This window comes from Chiloscyllium plagiosum, chromosome 2 (assembly GCF_004010195.1).
Source record: "Chiloscyllium plagiosum isolate BGI_BamShark_2017 chromosome 2, ASM401019v2, whole genome shotgun sequence".
NCBI classification, from domain to species: domain Eukaryota; kingdom Metazoa; phylum Chordata; class Chondrichthyes; order Orectolobiformes; family Hemiscylliidae; genus Chiloscyllium; species Chiloscyllium plagiosum.
Genome location: NC_057711.1, coordinates 89,970,178 through 89,989,041, shown reverse-complemented (window position 1 = coordinate 89,989,041; position 18,864 = coordinate 89,970,178). Strand labels below are relative to the sequence as shown.

The 18,864-nt window shown below is 43.4% G+C and overlaps 1 protein-coding gene across 6 annotated transcripts in view; it reads left to right on the top strand.

Annotated features, from left to right (window-relative positions):
* Positions 1-18,619, top strand: part of LOC122561800 (guanine nucleotide-binding protein G(I)/G(S)/G(O) subunit gamma-7) — a 313,573-nt gene extending 294,954 nt beyond the window's left edge. For 5 of the 6 annotated variants that reach the window (XM_043714007.1, XM_043713971.1, XM_043713990.1 and 2 more), the window contains one exon: positions 16,348-18,619. In XM_043714007.1, the coding sequence (XP_043569942.1) occupies positions 16,348-16,473 (126 nt within the window). In that variant the 3' untranslated portion in view covers positions 16,474-18,619. The remainder of the gene's footprint in view (positions 1-16,347) is intronic. The other variant, XR_006315112.1, reaches the window with a different exon arrangement.
* The last annotated feature ends 245 nt before the right edge of the window (positions 18,620-18,864 follow it).

The following is an 18,864-nucleotide window of genomic DNA, read 5'->3' as shown; positions in this document are numbered from 1 at the left end:
ATAGGCCAGTGAATCTAGCATCAGTAATAGGGTACCTACTGGACAAAAAAATCTGAAGAAAAGAATTAGTGTCAACCTGAAGAGGCAAGACTAATCAAGGATCATAAGTGTGGCTTTGTAAAGGGGAGATCATATCTAACAAATTTGATTGAATTTTTAGAGGAGGTGAATAAGTGTGTAGATCAAGCTAGTACAATTGTGTTGTCCACATCAATTTCAGTAAAGCTGACAAGATCTCACATGGGAGACTGGTCAAACATGCAAGAGTCTGTGGGATCCACAGCAATTTGGCAAATTTGACCTAAAATTGGCTTCATGGCAGGAAGCAGAAGAGAATGGTCCAAAGTTTGTTCTTGTGATTGGAAGTCTGCATCCAGTGGCATAACACAGACTTCGTTGCTGGGTCCCTTACAGTTTGTCGTGCATGTTTGTAATTGGAACATGAATTATGTGATTTGATCAGTAAGTACCTAGATGACATGGAAGTTTGGTGATGTGGTAAATAGCAAGGACCTAGACTACAGGGCAATATAGATGGGCTGGTCAAATGGGGACAACAGTGACAAATTGAGGGATCTTGATGTTCATATCCATAGGTCCTTGAAGGCACAGGAAAGGTAGATCAGGTGTTCAAGAAGGCATATGGTATACTTGCGTTTATTAATCAAGACATTGAAAGCAAATGCATGGAGATTATGATGGAGCTGTACAAAACGTTAGTTAGGCTTCAGTTGGTATACTGTGTGTAGTTCTAATCAAAACTATAGGAAGAATATGATTGCACTACAGAGGGTGCAGAGGAGATTCATCCAATTACTGCACAGGCAAAAATGACACGCCGTCGTGTAAATCAGTGCTGCCATGTGACCTGTGGCTTCCACTTATTTTCGAGGCAAACTCTGCACCTGTCCATGACTGTTCTTCCAACTCTTGTATTGATTTTTATTTCTCTGCCCAAATCGTCACCTTTATACTCAATAGAACATAGTAAGCTCAAACTCTATGATGCGATTTAATTGTTGTAAACATTGGGCAACAGCAGATATAAAGAGTAAACTAACTGTCTATTGTCAGAATGAAACATTAATAGTTGTGCTGCCAGGTCCTGAATTTTTTTTTTAGCATAACTGCAAGAATTGAAAATTCCAATCATCCCATATGAGACAGAAAGAACCTCAGTAAAACATAATGCACATTCCAAAGAAGGGATCAAAGGTTTGATTGACATTATCTTCATTACTACACCATCTGCATCTCACTTGTATTGGCAGCACCTCCGTATCCAAGAGTAGTTGAGACCAATTAAAGAAACCAAGCACCAGGACCAAACCAGCATGATCTGTTATCCTTTCCAAACTGGCAATGCCAACAATATTTTCAAATTACTGCTATATGACATTCTTGACCCACCAATGATGGTGAATTCCAATATGCGACCAGCACTATGCCTCACTGCCAACATTTGAACACTGAACAACCTAGGAACAAGTTCAAGGAAAACTCCAGCTACGTTATTCTTGTGAGCATGGTATGTGTTATCTTTGTTGACGAAAATTTCAAAAGGTGAGGGTACTGGCAGACATACATCAGTGCTGCAACAGAAGTATAAGCTCCCACTCACAAGAACAATCCTCAAAAAATTGGCGGCTGTGCAGTGCAGCCGAATTCCATGGAAAAAGTAGATTATTTTGTACACTAATACATTGAGATCCAATTTCTGGAGTATATATGGACTATTTTCAAAATGTAGAACCTAAAAAGACATAGCTAAGTTTCAGTTGGCTGCAAAATCTGTGGATTTCTGTACCTTCATCTGAATAAATCAAACAATCGGCTGATTCGAAGTGATTAATAACATCCTCGAATATTCCTCAGCCCGAAAGAGTTCCATTTTCTAATTTCTAATCTTTTCCAAGCTTGTTAGTTGCCAAATTGTCCTGAACATATACAGCTATACTTTCTCTTCTACAGTAATCTACGTTTTTCCAAAACATGATAACTTACTTGCAGAATACATTGCATATGCAGGAGAGAAAAAAACATTTAATTTTTACAAGACTTCTCACAACCACTAAACATTTCAAAGCATTTTATATCCAGTCAAGTATATTTGAAATACTCACTGTTGTAATGTAGTAATCACATCAGTCAGTTAGCATACAGGAAACTCCCACCAACAGTACTGTGATAAAGACCATACTAGAATTTGTTTTTTGTGGTGTTGAATGAGAAATAAATATTGACCAGGATGAGGATCTTCAAATTAATGCTGTGGGTTACTTTACGTTTACCCAAACAGGCAGATGAGGCCTTCATTGTGGCCTTCATTGTGGAAACAACTGTGGCATTACAGCCCTCCCCCAGTGCTTGCCCACTGTGCTAGAGTATGTCAACATTTTTAAAATGTTGATAATTTTTAATTTTGAAAACTTATTCTTGGGGAGTGAGAGTTAGTAGCCAGGACAGCATTTGTTTCACTTTCCTAATTACCCCTTAGAACATAGAACATAGAAGAATACAGCGCAGTACAGGCCCTTTGGCCCTCGATGTTGCGCCGATCCAACCCACCTAACCTACACTAGCCCACTATCCTCCATATGCCTATCCAATGCCCGTTTAAATGCCCATAAAGAGGGAGAGTCCACCACTGCTGCTGGCAGGGCGCGTTCTTCCTCCAACCGTCGTTTTGTTGTGGTCTGACGATGGAGTCCAAAGACCTGCATATCCTTGGGCGTTCTTCCTCCAACCGTCGTTTTGTTGTGGTCTGACGATGGAGTCCAAAGACCTGCATATCCTTGGGCGTTCTTCCTCCAACCGTCGTTTTGTTGTGGTCTGACGATGGAGTCCAAAGACCTGCATATCCTTGGGCGTTCTTCCTCCAACCGTCGTTTTGTTGTGGTCTGACGATGGAGTCCAAAGACCTGCATATCCTTGGGCGTTCTTCCTCCAACCGTCGTTTTGTTGTGGTCTGACGATGGAGTCCAAAGACCTGCATATCCTTGGGCGTTCTTCCTCCAACCGTCGTTTTGTTGTGGTCTGACGATGGAGTCCAAAGACCTGCATATCCTTGGGCGTTCTTCCTCCAACCGTCGTTTTGTTGTGGTCTGACGATGGAGTCCAAAGACCTGCATATCCTTGGGCGTTCTTCCTCCAACCGTCGTTTTGTTGTGGTCTGACGATGGAGTCCAAAGACCTGCATATCCTTGGGCGTTCTTCCTCCAACCGTCGTTTTGTTGTGGTCTGACGATGGAGTCCAAAGACCTGCATATCCTTGGGCGTTCTTCCTCCAACCGTCGTTTTGTTGTGGTCTGACGATGGAGTCCAAAGACCTGCATATCCTTGGGCGTTCTTCCTCCAACCGTCGTTTTGTTGTGGTCTGACGATGGAGTCCAAAGACCTGCATATCCTTGGGCGTTCTTCCTCCAACCGTCGTTTTGTTGTGGTCTGACGATGGAGTCCAAAGACCTGCATATCCTTGGGCGTTCTTCCTCCAACCGTCGTTTTGTTGTGGTCTGACGATGGAGTCCAAAGACCTGCATATCCTTGGGCGTTCTTCCTCCAACCGTCGTTTTGTTGTGGTCTGACGATGGAGTCCAAAGACCTGCATATCCTTGGGCGTTCTTCCTCCAACCGTCGTTTTGTTGTGGTCTGACGATGGAGTCCAAAGACCTGCATATCCTTGGGCGTTCTTCCTCCAACCGTCGTTTTGTTGTGGTCTGACGATGGAGTCCAAAGACCTGCATATCCTTGGGCGTTCTTCCTCCAACCGTCGTTTTGTTGTGGTCTGACGATGGAGTCCAAAGACCTGCATATCCTTGGGCGTTCTTCCTCCAACCGTCGTTTTGTTGTGGTCTGACGATGGAGTCCAAAGACCTGCATATCCTTGGGCGTTCTTCCTCCAACCGTCGTTTTGTTGTGGTCTGACGATGGAGTCCAAAGACCTGCATATCCTTGGGCGTTCTTCCTCCAACCGTCGTTTTGTTGTGGTCTGACGATGGAGTCCAAAGACCTGCATATCCTTGGGCGTTCTTCCTCCAACCGTCGTTTTGTTGTGGTCTGACGATGGAGTCCAAAGACCTGCATATCCTTGGGCGTTCTTCCTCCAACCGTCGTTTTGTTGTGGTCTGACGATGGAGTCCAAAGACCTGCATATCCTTGGGCGTTCTTCCTCCAACCGTCGTTTTGTTGTGGTCTGACGATGGAGTCCAAAGACCTGCATATCCTTGGGCGTTCTTCCTCCAACCGTCGTTTTGTTGTGGTCTGACGATGGAGTCCAAAGACCTGCATATCCTTGGGCGTTCTTCCTCCAACCGTCGTTTTGTTGTGGTCTGACGATGGAGTCCAAAGACCTGCATATCCTTGGGCGTTCTTCCTCCAACCGTCGTTTTGTTGTGGTCTGACGATGGAGTCCAAAGACCTGCATATCCTTGGGCGTTCTTCCTCCAACCGTCGTTTTGTTGTGGTCTGACGATGGAGTCCAAAGACCTGCATATCCTTGGGCGTTCTTCCTCCAACCGTCGTTTTGTTGTGGTCTGACGATGGAGTCCAAAGACCTGCATATCCTTGGGCGTTCTTCCTCCAACCGTCGTTTTGTTGTGGTCTGACGATGGAGTCCAAAGACCTGCATATCCTTGGGCGTTCTTCCTCCAACCGTCGTTTTGTTGTGGTCTGACGATGGAGTCCAAAGACCTGCATATCCTTGGGCGTTCTTCCTCCAACCGTCGTTTTGTTGTGGTCTGACGATGGAGTCCAAAGACCTGCATATCCTTGGGCGTTCTTCCTCCAACCGTCGTTTTGTTGTGGTCTGACGATGGAGTCCAAAGACCTGCATATCCTTGGGCGTTCTTCCTCCAACCGTCGTTTTGTTGTGGTCTGACGATGGAGTCCAAAGACCTGCATATCCTTGGGCGTTCTTCCTCCAACCGTCGTTTTGTTGTGGTCTGACGATGGAGTCCAAAGACCTGCATATCCTTGGGCGTTCTTCCTCCAACCGTCGTTTTGTTGTGGTCTGGCGATGGAGGAGTCCAAAGACCTGCATATCCTTGGTGGAGTGGGAGGGGGAATTGAAATGTTGAGCCACAGGGTGGTTGGGTTGGTTGGTCCGGGTGTCCCAGAGGTGTTCTCTGAAACACTCCGCAAGTAGCCGGCCTGTCTCCCCAATATAGAGGAGACAGGCCGGCTACTTGCGGAATCCTCTATATTGGGGAGACAGGCCGGCTACTTGCGGAATCCTCTGCGCTTTTCCAGCAACACATTTTCAGCTCTGATCTCCAGCATCTGCAGACCTCACTTTCTCATCAAAGATTTTCCCTAATTCGACCAACTAAGGACTTTTCATGTCCCCTCCTTGCTGCTCTTAGCTCTCTCTTCAGATCCTTCCTGGCTACCTTATAACTCTCAATCGCCCCAATTGAACCTTCACGCCTTCACGCCCTCTTCCCTTTAACAAGGGATTCCAATTCCTTATTAAACCACGGCTCCCTCACACGACCCTTTCCTCCATGCCTGACAGGTACATACTTATCAAGGACACTCAATAGTTGTTCCTTGAACAAGCTCCACATATCAATTGCGCCCTTACCTTGAAGCCTACTTTTCCAAGCCACGCATCCTAAGTCACCGCATCATAATTTCCTGCCCCCAGCTATAACTCTTGCCATGCAGTGCACACTTATCCCTCTCCATCACTAGAGTAAAAGTCACCAAATTGTGGTCACTGTCCCCAAAGTGCTCACCTACCTCCAATTCTAACACCTGGCCTGGTTCGTTACCCAGAACCAAATCCAGTATGGCCTCACCTCTTGTTGGCCTGTCTACATATTGTGTCAGGAAACCCTCCTGCACACATTGGAGAAACACCGACCCATCTAACGAACTCAAGCTGTAACTTTCCCAGTCAATATCTGGAAAGTTAAAGTCCCCCATAACAACCATCCTATTACTTTCACTTTTCTCCTGAATCATCCTCGCAATTATTTCTTCTACGTCTCTAGACTATTAGGAGGCCTGTAGAAAACTCCTAACAGGGTGACCTCACCTTTCCTATTCCTAACCTCAGCCCAAACTACCTCAGATGGCAAGTCCTCATCCATCGTCCTTTCCAACACTGTAATACTATCTTTGACAAGCAATGCCACACCTCCCCCTCTTTTACCCCCACCCCTGACCCTACTAAAACATTTAAATCCCGGAACCTGCAACAGCCAATCCTGTCCCTGTTCTAGCCATGTCTCCGTAATAGCCACAACATCGAAGTCCCAGGTACCAACCCACGCTGCAAGTTCACCTACCTTATTCCGTATACTTCTTGCATTGAAGTATACACACTTCAAGCCACTCCCCTGTTTACAGGCACCCTCCTTGGAAATTGATGCCATGTTCCTAATTCAGATACCGGAATCCCTCCCTCCTGCACCATCCCTGTAGCCACGCATTTAACTGTTCTCTCTCCCTATTCCTCAACTCTCTCTCACGTGGCACAGGTAACAAACCAGAGACAACAACTCTGTTTGTTCTAACGCTGAGCTTCCAACCTAGCTCCCTGAAAGCCTGCCTAACATCCTCAGCCCTCTTCCTACCTATGTCGTTGGTGCCAATGTGGACCACGACTTCGAGCTGCTCCCCCTCCCCCTTAAGGACCCGGAAAATACGATCAGAGACGTCACGTACCTTTGTACCTGGGAGGCAACATACCAATGGTGAGTCTGTCTCGCCCCCACAAAACCGCCTATCTGTGCCCCGAACTATCGTCTCCCCAATAACTATTGCTCTGCTCTTCTCCACCCTTCCCTTCTGAGCAACGGGGACAGGCTCCGTGCCAGAGGCCTGAACCCCATTGCTTACTCCTGGTAAGTCGACCCCCCCACAAGTATCCAAAACGGTATACTTGTTCTTGAGGGGAACGGCCGCAGGGGGTCCCTGCACTGGCTGCTTCCTCCCAGTCCCCCTCACTGTCACCCATCTGTCTGCAATCTTTGGAGTTACTACTTCCCTAAAGCTCCGATCTTTGACCCCCTCTGCCTCCCGAATGATCCTAAGTTCATCCAGCTCCAGCTCCACTTCCCTAACACGGTCTTGGAAGAGCTGGAGATGGGTGCACTGCCTGCAAATGTAATCAGCAGGGACGACCATGGCATCCCTCACCTCAAACATGTTGCAAGAGGAACATTTCACTGCCTTCACTGCCATCCCTCTAAAAGTAACCTTTTAAATAAAAACTAGGTCTAAAGAATAGAACAAGCAAAATGCAGCACTTACCTACTTACCACAATGGGTCTTATTATTAGGTTAGATGAGGAGGGTGGGTGGGAGGCACTACCTCTGTAGTGCCTCGGGTTCCTCTCATGCGTGCTTTTATAGGGAAAAAAAACCTACCCAGGTAAGCTTGCGCTACACCAGCTCCGGGTCCGCTTCGCGCTTTTTTTAAAAAAGAAACTTTCAAATTTAAACCGTTAAACAAACGTCACCAAGCCTTCAAGCAGCCACTGCCAAACAGCCCTTACCTGCTCCGCTGAGAGAGTGAGAAAGTAGTGGTGAGCTGCTTTCTTAAGCTGCTGTAGTCCATGTAAGTGTAAGTACACCTACAGTACTGTGGGCAAGGAGCTCTGTCATTTTGCCTCAACAAGGTCAAATGTTAAAGGAATGCTGGTATATTTCCAAATCAGGACAGTTTGTAACTTGAAGCAGAACTTCCCATGCATCTGCTACCCTGTCCTTCTAGGTGATATAGATCATGAATTTGGAAATTTGCTGCAGTGCATCCTGTAGATGGTACACAATGTTGCTACTGTGAATCAGTGATGGAGGGAATGAATGCTGAAGATATTGATTGGGGTGTTATTCAATAGGGCTACTTCATCTTGGTGGTGTCAAGCTTCTTGAGTGTTTTTGGAGTAAGTGGACAGTATTCATCACAGTTGGATGGCAAGATGGCTCAGTGGTTAGCATTGCTGTCACATATTGGTTTCAATTCCAGGCTTAGGTGACAGTCTATATGGAATTTACGTGTTCTCTATGTGTCTGCATGTGGAGTTTACACTGGGTACTCTTGATTACTCCCACAGTCAAAAGATATGTAGGTTAGGTAAATTGGCCATGTTAAATTGTCTGTAGTCTCCAGAGATATGCCTATTAAGTGGATTAGTCATGGTAAATGCAAGGTTATGGGGGTAGGGATGGAGGGGTAGGGTATGGGTGGGATGCTCTTCAGAGGATTGGTGCAGACTTAGAGTCATAAGATGTACAACACAGAAACAGACCCTTCAGTCCAACTTGTCCGTGCTGACTAGATATCTCAACCCAATCCCAGCTGCCAGCCTCCGGCCCATATCCCTCCAAACCCTTCCTATTCGTTTACCTATCCAGATACCTTTTAAATGTTGCAATTGTACTACCACTTCCTCTGGCAGCTAATTCCATACACACACCACCTTCTGCGTAAAAAAGTTGCCCCTTAGGTCTCTTTTTTATCTTTCCCCTCTCACCCTAAACCTATGCCCTCTAGTTATGGACTCCCCTGCCCTAGGGAAGAGACTTTGTCTATTTATCCTATCCACGCCCCTCATGATTTTATGAACCTCTATAAGGTCGCCCCCCCCAGCCTCCGATGCTCCAGGGAAAACAGCCCCAGCCTGTTCAACCACTTCCTATAGCTCAAATCCTCCAACCCTGGCAACATCCTTGTAAATCTTTTCTGAACCCTTCCAAGTTTCACAACATCTTTCTGATAGGAAGGAGACAACAATTGCAACCAGTATTCCAACAGTGGCCTGACCAATGTCCTGTACAGCCTCAACATGACCTCCCAACTCCTGTACTCAATACTCTGACCAATAAAGGAAAGCATACCAAACGTCTTCTTCACTTTCCTATCTACCTATGACTCCACTTTCAAGGAGCTATGCACCTGCACTCCAAGGTTTCTTTGTTCAGCAACACTCCCTAGGACTTTACCATTACATGTATAAGTCCTGCTAAGATTTGCTTTCCCAAAATGCAGCACCTCGCATTTAAACTCCATCTGCCACTTTAACCAAAGACATAATTTAAGAAATAGGAATATGTCATTCCCCACTTCTAGAACACAGTTAATCTTCCTACTTGACCTCCACCTTCTCACTTGATTTCCACATACTTCAATATCCAAGAACAGATCACTGTCTGTTAAGCATCCCCAATAACTGAGCATCCATGGGTCTCTGGGGCAGAGAATTCCATTAAGACCCAAGACAAAGGAGCAGAAGGAGGTCATTCAAGCCAAGTTTGCTCTGCTCCTAAACGAGATTATAGCTGAACCAATAATACTCAACTCCACGCTCCTGCCTTTTCCTGTATAATCTTTGCCTTTATTGGTCTAAAACCTGTCTTGAATATACTTAATGACTCAGCCTTTAAGCCCTCTGTGGTAAAGAATTTCAGATTGACTACCCTCAGAAAAAAAAACTCTCCTTTATGTCTTAAGTGGAGTGGGACAAAGATACATAGATGTTTGAGGGAATAAATTTCTCATCTTGGCCCAAAATGACAGGTTGTGAAACCATGACTGTTGGTTCCAGATTTCCCAATTTAGGGAAACGTGCTCAGTACATCTAGCCTTACAACCCTTTCAAATTGATGTTTCAATTCCACCTCCCATTCTTCTAAATGCCAGGGAATATATTCTTATTGTAATGATCTCTCCTCATAGGACAGGAAGCAAACCAGTGAGCCTCCACCGGGAATTTTGCATAATTAGATATGGAACAGTTCCATATGCATGTCAACAATAGGTAAACTCTTAAAACATTGAATCCTTCTTTGAATTATCATTTCCATGCTATACACAAGGCATCTCCTTGTACTGATACAAAACCCACAAGTTTGCTCATAACCGTTAAAGCCTTAGGTAAATAAAAAACATTAGCGGTTAGAAATCTGAGAAGACAGAAAATGCTGGAGAAACTCTGCATGTCTGGCAATATCTGCAGAGGTAGGAATAGTTTTTTGTTGAGTCTAATATGACTGTTTTTCAGAACACAAGAACAGCCACAACAGACTCGAAATATTATGGCTGTTTCTCCACAGATGTTGCCAGATCAGCGTTTCTCCAGCATTTTCACCTCGATTCTGTTCAATATCAACGGATTTAAGTATCTTTAAAAAAAGGCCAAATTCCATGACTTGCCCAATTAACATCAATTTAGATCAAAGCTGTAATTGAAACTAATTAGATTTCTAGGTTGAGATCCTTACTGAGCAATGCTGTCTCCGCAACACTGACCCTTCTGCCCTAACTCCGCTATTCACCCCTTCTTATAACAGCCTAAGCTCTCAACCAAACTACTGATGCACCTTTTTGCACTGCATGGATTCTGATTCTATTTGTGATTTTTGCCATTCACCACCTTGTGAGAAAATTATTGGCTTATCTGTTTTAAGTAGACATCACTTTATTCTTAGACACTGATCCCTAATTCTAGATTCTTCCATAAGAGGTAACATCTTCCCCACATCTACACTGATAAGACCCCTCAGCATTTTATCTATTTGAATCATGTGACCTCTTATGCTTCTAAACTCCAGCAGATAAAAGCCTGGTATGTCCACCCTTTCTTCGTAAGACAGTCCACCATTACAGGTATTATATAGTAAATCTTCTCTGAACTGCTTCCAGTACGCTTATATCCTTCATTAAATAACATGACCAATATCGTACATAGTAATCCCGATGTGGTCTCATCAATGCCCTATATAGCTGAAGCATAACCTCTTTACTTTTGTATTCAATTCCCCTCGCAATAAACAATTACGAGGGCGGCACGGTGGCATAGTGGTTAGCACTGCTGCCTCACAGCGCCAGAGACCCGGGTTCAATTCCCGACTCAGGCGACTGACTGTGTGGAGTTTGCACATTCTCCCCATGTCTGCGTGGGTTTCCTCCGGGTGCTCCGGTTTCCTCCCACAGTCCAAAGATGTGCACGTCACGTGAATTGGCCATGCTAAATTGCCCGTAGTGTTAGGTAAAGGGGTAAATGTAGGGGAATGGGTGGGTTACGCTTCGGCGGGTCGGTGTGGACTTGTTGGGCCGAACGGCCTGTTTCCACACTGTAAGTAATCTAATCTAATTACATTCTATCAGCTTTCCAAATTACTTGCTGTACTTGCATATTAGCCTTTTGCAATTCATGCACTACTACACCCAGGTCTCTCTGCATCTTAGAGCCATGCAATTTAGATAAAATGCATCTTTTTTATTCTTCCTACCAAAAGGAACAGATTCACATTGTGCAACATTATACTCCATTTACCAGATCTTTGTCCAATGATCTATATCCTTTTGTAACCTCCTTATATCCTCTTCACAAGTTACTTTTCTATTTGTGACATAAGCAAAATAAAAGCAAATTACAGCGGATGCTGGAATCTGAAACCAAAAAAGAAAATGCTGGAAAATCTCAGCTGGTCTGGCAGTATCTGTGAGGAGAGAAAAGAGTTGACATTTCGAGTCTAACTGACCTTTTGTCAAAGCTTTAAAAAAAGGGAGAAATAGGGAGGTATTTATACTCGGCTGAGAGAAGGTGAGTCATGGCTCCAGAAGCAAAGGTAGCAGTAAAGAGGTGATAATGACAGTACATAGAGAGATTTTAGGGAGATTAAGAGCTGAGAATGACGAAGGCTGAATGGAAAACAGGAGAGAAGGGTAGCAAAGGGGGAAGAGGAGAGGAAAAAGGTGATGAGAGAGTGGGGAGCAAGAGAAAGAGAGACAATCAAAAAATAGGAGGTACAGAACAGTGAAAAAATATATTAAAAAGATAAATAAAACAAATGAAATAAAATTACGGAGCAGAATGAAAACAGAGGGGTCGAGATGGGATAATCATCTGAAGGTGTTGAATTCAGTGTTGAGACCGTCAGGCTGTAACGTGCCTAGTCGAAGATGAGATGCTGTTCCTCCAGTTTGCATTGAGCTTCACTGGAACATTGCAGCAGGCCAAGGACAGACATGTGGGCATGGGAGCAGGATTGTGTGTTGAAGTGGCAAGCCATGGGAAAGTCCGGGACCTGATTGCGTACAGATCGAAGGTGCTCAGCAAAGCAACCACCCAGTCGGTGTTTTGTCTCTCCGATATAGATGAGACCACATTGGGAGCAACGAATGCAATAGACCAAATTGAAAGAGGTACAAGTGAAACGCTGCTTAATCTGAAATGACTGTTTGGGGCCTTGGATGGTGAGCATGGAAGAGGTAAAGGGGCAGGTGTTGCACCTTCTGCGATTGCATGGGAAGGTGCCGTGTGTGATGGGAGAGGTGTTAGGTGTGATGGAGGAGTGGACTAGGTTGTCCTGGAGGGAACGATCTCTGGAATGCAGACGGGGGAGGGAAGGGAAGATGTGTTTAGTGGTGGCGTCGTGTTGGAGTTGGCAAAAATGGCGGAGGATTATTCTTTGCATGTGAAGGCTGGTTGGATGAAAGGTGAGAACAAGAGGGACCCTATCCTTGTTCTGGGAGGGGAGGGAGGAGGTGATGGTCGTGACGCGGGAGATGGACCACACGCTGGTGAGAGCCCTGTCAACAACTGTAGGTAGCCACGGTTGGAGAAGAAGGAGCACATACTAAGAGCAGCACTTTGGAAAGTGGCCTCATCGGAACAAGTGCAGCGGAGGCGAAGGAGCTGAGAGTCCTTAGGATGTAGGGTGAGAAGAGCTGTAGTCCAGATAGCTGAGGGAGTCAGTCGGCTTGTAATGGATATTAGTGGATAAACTATTGCCAGAAATGGAGACAGAAAGGTCAAGAAAAGGAAGGCAAGTGTCGGAGATGGACCAGGTGAAGGTGATGGAGGGATGGAAACTGGAAGCGAAGTTTATGAATTTTTCCAGGTCAGGACGAGAGCATGAAGCCACACCGAAATAGTCATCAATGTACCGATAAAACAGTTGTGGGAGGGGACCCGAGTATGCCTGGAGCAAGAAATGTTCCGCATACCCCATGAAAAGGCAGGCATAGTTAGGACCCATGTGGGTACCCATTGCTACACCTTTGATTTGGAGAAAATGGGAAGAGTTGAAGGAGAATTTGTTGAGAGAGAGAACAAGTTCAGCCAGGCGGAGGAGAGTGGCAGTGGATGGAGATTGTTCAGGCCTCTTTTCGAGAAAGAAGCGAAGAGCTTTCAAGCTGTCTTGGTGCGGGATGGAGGTGTAAAGAGATTGCACATCCATGGTAAATAGAAGGTGATTAGGGCCTGCGAATTGAAAGCTGTCAATGTATTGCAGGGCATCAGAGGAATCCCGGATGTAGGTGGGGAGGGAGTGAGCCAGAGGAATAAGGATGGAGTCAAGGTAGGAGGAAATAAGTTCAGTGGGGCAGGAGCATGCTGACACAATGGGCCTGCCGGGACAGTCCTTCTTGTGGATTTTGGGGAGTAGGTAGAAACGGGCTGTCCGGGGTTGGGAGACTATGAGGTTGGATGCTGTGGGGTGGAGGCATCTGGAGGAAATAGGTCAGTCACGGTGTTGGAGACAATGGCTTGATGCTCAGTGGTGTGGTCATGCTTCAGGGGGAGATAGGAGGAGGAATCTGAGAGTTGGCGCTTAGCCTCTGCGAGGTAGAGGTCAGTGCGCCAGATGACAACAGCACCCCTTTTGTCAGCAGGTTTGATGTCAAGGTTGGGGTTGGACCTAAGGGAGCGAAGGGCAGAAGATTCGGATGGAGAGAGGTTGGAATGGGTAAGAGGGGCAGAAAAATTAAGGCGGCCAATGTCCCGTTGACAATTGTCAATTAAAAGATCGGGGGCAGGAAATTGTTCTGGCGGGGGTGTCCAATTAGAGTTGGAATGTTGGAGGGATGTGAAAGGATCTGTGGAGCGGGAGGAGGACTCTTGCCCAACGAAGTAAGCATGAAGGCAAAGGCAACGGACAAAGAGCTCAGCATCATGTCGAGCCCGGAATTCATTGAGGTGGGGAAGTAAGAGTATAAACCTGAGTCCTTTGCTGAGAACAGTACGCTTAGCCTCAGAGACGGGAAGGTCAGTGGCTATGGTGAACACACGGCAAGGGCTGGGGTTGGAAGAGATGGGGTTCGAGGGATTGGGACAGTTGGAAGGCGGAGGGTGGGCACGGGTGTGGATGAGAAGTTGAAGCTTGCGTTCCTTAACATCTGCAAGAAAAAGGAAAGTTTGGAGTTAAGACGTCAAATAATACAAAGGATGAAATGAAACTGTGGACCAGGACAGCTTTGAGAGAGAGGAAGTCGGCGCTACTGGAGAGAGGTGTCGAGTGCTGTCATGTGGCGACGCATGGCCTTGAGTGTTGCTTTTAGGATGCAGCGAGAACAGTAGTTGGAAAAATGTTGTATATCGTGCAAGTATCTGTAATCCTGAAGGCTGCATGCAGGATGGAGTTTGAGTTGAAATCCACATGGAGTAAGTCGGAGGTGAAGCAGTCACTGAGGAAGGAAATATGGCTGTGGAAGCAAGTCTTAGTAAATGCCTTGTCTAACACTGAGAGAGAAAAGGAAAGCAGTGAAGGTGGACAGGGGGGGAGAGAGACAAATGAAAATCCTGTTGGAGAGAAGAGCAGTACTTCTTCAGGGTAGGCATTCCTGGAAGAGAGTTGGCAGTGGGTTAAACACTGGATAAAACAAATTACTGCGGATGCTGGAATCTGAAACCAAAAGAGAAAATGCTGGAAAATCTCAGAAAGTCTGACAGCATCTGTAAGGAGAGAAAAGAGCTGACATTTCGAGTCTAACTGACCTTTTGTCAAAGCTAAAAAAAGGGAGAAATAGAGAGGTATTTATACTAGGCTGAGAGAAGGTGAATCATGGTTCCAGAAGCAAAGGTAGCAATAAAGAGACATAAGCAAATTTCGTAGCTATGCCTTGTGTCCCATCATTCAAGTCATTGATATAAGTTGCAAACAGTTGAGATCCCATGATTCATCCCTGTAGCACATCACTCATTGCATCTTGCCAACCAGAAAAAAAACACTTTTACCAACTATCCTAGCCAGTTAATTTTCTACCCAGTCTTCCAGTATGCTATCGTGAGATTTTATTTTCCATAATAACCTTTGTGACATCTTATCACATGCCTTCTGGAAATCTAAGCCTGGTACATCTACCAGTTCTTCTCTGACCACAGCAAGTGTTAATTTTTTTCACTTATCTAAGGGATGTGGGTCAGTATTTGCTGACCGTTGCACCCGTTTCCAAAACACTCCCTGCATTTGACCCCTGCTTCTGAGTTCTGACATCCACTTGGTCTCTTTATCATGGAATATTGATGTGACATCAAGCACCTTCATTTTTTTTAATAAAAGCAAAATACAATGGAAATCTGAAACAAACAGAATGCTGGAGAAACTCAGCAGGTCAGGCAGCAACTTAGAAAGAGATACAGAGTTAACTGAAATTCAGAAGAGCCATGCCAGACTTGAAAAGTTAACTTTGTTTCTGTCTCCAAAGATGCTGCCAGACCCGCTGAATTTCTCCAGCACCTTCTGTGTCAGCCTTGGTTTCTTTGCTCCGCTCACCCACTCTCTGACCCATCTCCTGTGAACATGCAGCACTCTTTCCTTTTAGTCATATGAAAGTCAATGGATTTAAAGAAACGGTGTTGGCATAAATGCAAAAATGACTAAAGGAAAAAAAGCAGTGTGTAGTGACAGAGTTGTTTTTCAGACTAGTAGGATTATTTCTTGGGAAAATAAATTTATAATGCAGCTCCACCTACCTCGAAGGCAACTATGAGATTTGGACTCCTGTTTAATCATGCAAAATAATTGAATGATGTTATCATACAAATGTTAACAAACTTCTACATATTTCTTTTTCTGTCATTTTAAAAGACATTTAGACAGACCAACAAAAGAATTTGACTAACATTGCTCAGCATCTTCCTAGGCCAAAGAGAAATTACACATTCTTGTTTTCTGTGTATGTTCTAAAATGTTCTTTTTGTGATCCTCCACAAAGTCGTTTGAGGCTTAGTCAATATCGAAGATAAAAACTTACAGGTCAATCTCACATTACTTATCAGATCTATATTGCTGATGCAGCATAAGAAAATTAGGCGTTTTTCAGTAAAGTAGTCAACTAATACATATCAATAATTCAAGTCTGTTTGAGGATTTTAATTTCACTTTCAATCTTAGGGACTAATGAAGGAGTGAACCAGACATAATTTGCAGCGAAAGTATTTTTTGAAGGAAGTAATAATTCTGCCATTTCAACACATACCATGTTTATGTTTTTACTGCAGTAAGTTCAAGGTTAAAGCTGCAGAGTATGCAAAAAAATCCATGTTTTTCTGTCCTCTCTTACATCATTGCCATGGATAATCAATGTCACTGACGACTCTTCAACCTTGACAGGTATCAAAGGCGGCTGTAGATTTGATGAACTACTGTGAACAACATGCAAGAAACGACCCATTGCTTGTTGGAGTTCCAGCCTCTGAAAATCCCTTCAAGGATAAAAAGCCTTGCACCATTCTATAGCTGCTACCAGCCATCTTTTCTTAAACTGCCCACAGCATCAGAGGACCTGCCAAGAATTTCTGTTGGTATTCAGACCTTGAGAAGCAAATGCAGCTTCTGAAATGCAGGACTGCTGTGGAAGTGTGTTTTAAAAAATAGGGGAAAAAGAAGTTGGATTCTGTTTGTTTGTCAATTAAGCATGTTTCTGGAAGTGAAGGGAAGAAGATATTATAGGCAACAGAAATGGAAAACGATTGCTATTTTGGACTTCTATGATAGATTTTCTGATTGTAATATTATGATCTTAGGTTTAAAAAACACTCGGCAAAGATAGTTCTGCCTAAAAATTCTTTTAAAGGTTTATGTGTAAAGAGTGTACATTTGGAAGATGATGATATAGTTTGGGCAATAACACATTAAGCAAAGGGAGCAATTGGCTGCTTCCATTGCATTTTTAAATGTCACATTGTTCATCTTTATTGTCATTAGCAATGTTCTATGTAGCAGTGTAGTTTTACTTATTCCATCTTTTAAATTCCATATTTACACTACCAAAGTACTTGCCAAGGTAACCAATGTAAATAATCAATATTTTATTCATTTTTCTTCATCTATTTTCTTAATGAGACCTGCTAGTTACAACTTAACCCTAAAAAAGCCCAAACTGTAGAATAATTTACAATTATTTGTGCTAAACATTATTAGGTAAAATTGAAAATTTTGAGTTTAGCCAATGCAAATATTTGATACCCTCAAGGGCAACACCAGGAGGCACCATACAACCCACATGGTATGCATGGGGATGTAGGCAACTTGTTTCTCCTATCTCTGAACATAGACTTTCTTTACTCCATTTAAATGAATGAATTATCCAACAATATTGAGCATAAACCTGACTTTATTGCCATGAGAGTATCGCACATCATATTTGATGAACCTCAACTAATCTGTATTTTAGTTAAACATAAAATGTTTCACTAAGTCATACTGTTAATTTTAAAACTTCTGGAAATCATGCTTATTGAATTTTTATTTAATACTTAAATTCTGATCTAGTATTTGCAGTACTGTTCTCAATATGCACTTAAGATAATGAGAGAAGAATCTTCTGCATGACAGCTGCAGATTGATAAAATTTCTAGGAATGTCACTTTAAAACTAAAGCAAAGATTAAGAAAGAAATATTTGTCAATGTATCAAGTGAGCAATTGCTCTTCACTTGTCCTTGTTCATTACAACAAATTTCTTGAGGATTACAAACTGTCATCACTTGCCAAAATCCATCAAATTGCCAAGTAATTTATGACATAGAGAAGTGTTAGAAAACTTTAGAAACCACAGTTTTATTTGTGTTTAAATTTTATTATTGTATTTGAAGATGTGTAAAACATTTGCCAAGACTTTTCTGTTTAATGCCTTTAAACAGGTTGCATGTGCATTGTACTTCCAGCTGCCTTGCATTGTTGCCTTTTATTCTCAGCTGTTCAGTGTTAGTTAAGCCTGCCATAAATTTAATAAAAACCTTTTCTTGAACCACATCATCTCATCAAGAATGCCATCACAAATTTCTTTACAAGTTACTGTATTATGAATTGCTATTTACAGATGTCTGTATACAAATAAAAAGGATAATTTCTCATAAAAATACTTAAAGCATTTGAAAATGTAGTTGTGCAATATAAAATTCTGGAAAGCTGTTATTTCGGTAACTGGAAGTAGAGATATGTGGTTTGTGGTGAAGTGTAGATTTTGGAGACACAATCTTGCAGTACCATGTCAACCATGTGCTTCCCTCCACTTTTAACTCCTTTTCTTTTACGGTGCCTTTTTATTTGCTAATCTTTTGTTAGTGATACAAATTGCAGTATTTCCTTTATCATGCCAATTGAATACCTGTACATTGAGACACTTAACTGCAGTAAAAATTAATATTTGTGAATCTATCAACATTTCATAAACTGTTGTTTGAGATGTATTACAAAATTTTTTTTGATTTTACTGACACTGATTAAAAAAAACTATTGAGAGTGTATGTTCCCAGTTGTGTGATTGTCGATTCATCTCAGTACACTTTCAATTAAAATTTGTATAATACAGGCTCTCAAATTAACATCATATGTGAACAATTGTACGTTGGTGCTACAATATACTATGGCATGGTGTTAAAGAATGGATGCTGGTGTCTCATGAATTCTGATGCAGTTACAATTCTTGAAATGGTCCAGCATCAAGAGTCCAACTGGATGCAAATTTCTTGCTAGTGGAAGCGTGGGAGAAAAGCAAGGCATCTGGTAGTAGAGACATCAGCTGGCAGCTATGGAACAGTATTGAAGTGCAAGTGGGAGTGTATCATCTTGCCTCCCATTTTTGTGAAGATTGGTTAAGGGCATCAGGGCACAAAAAGCAAAGGAG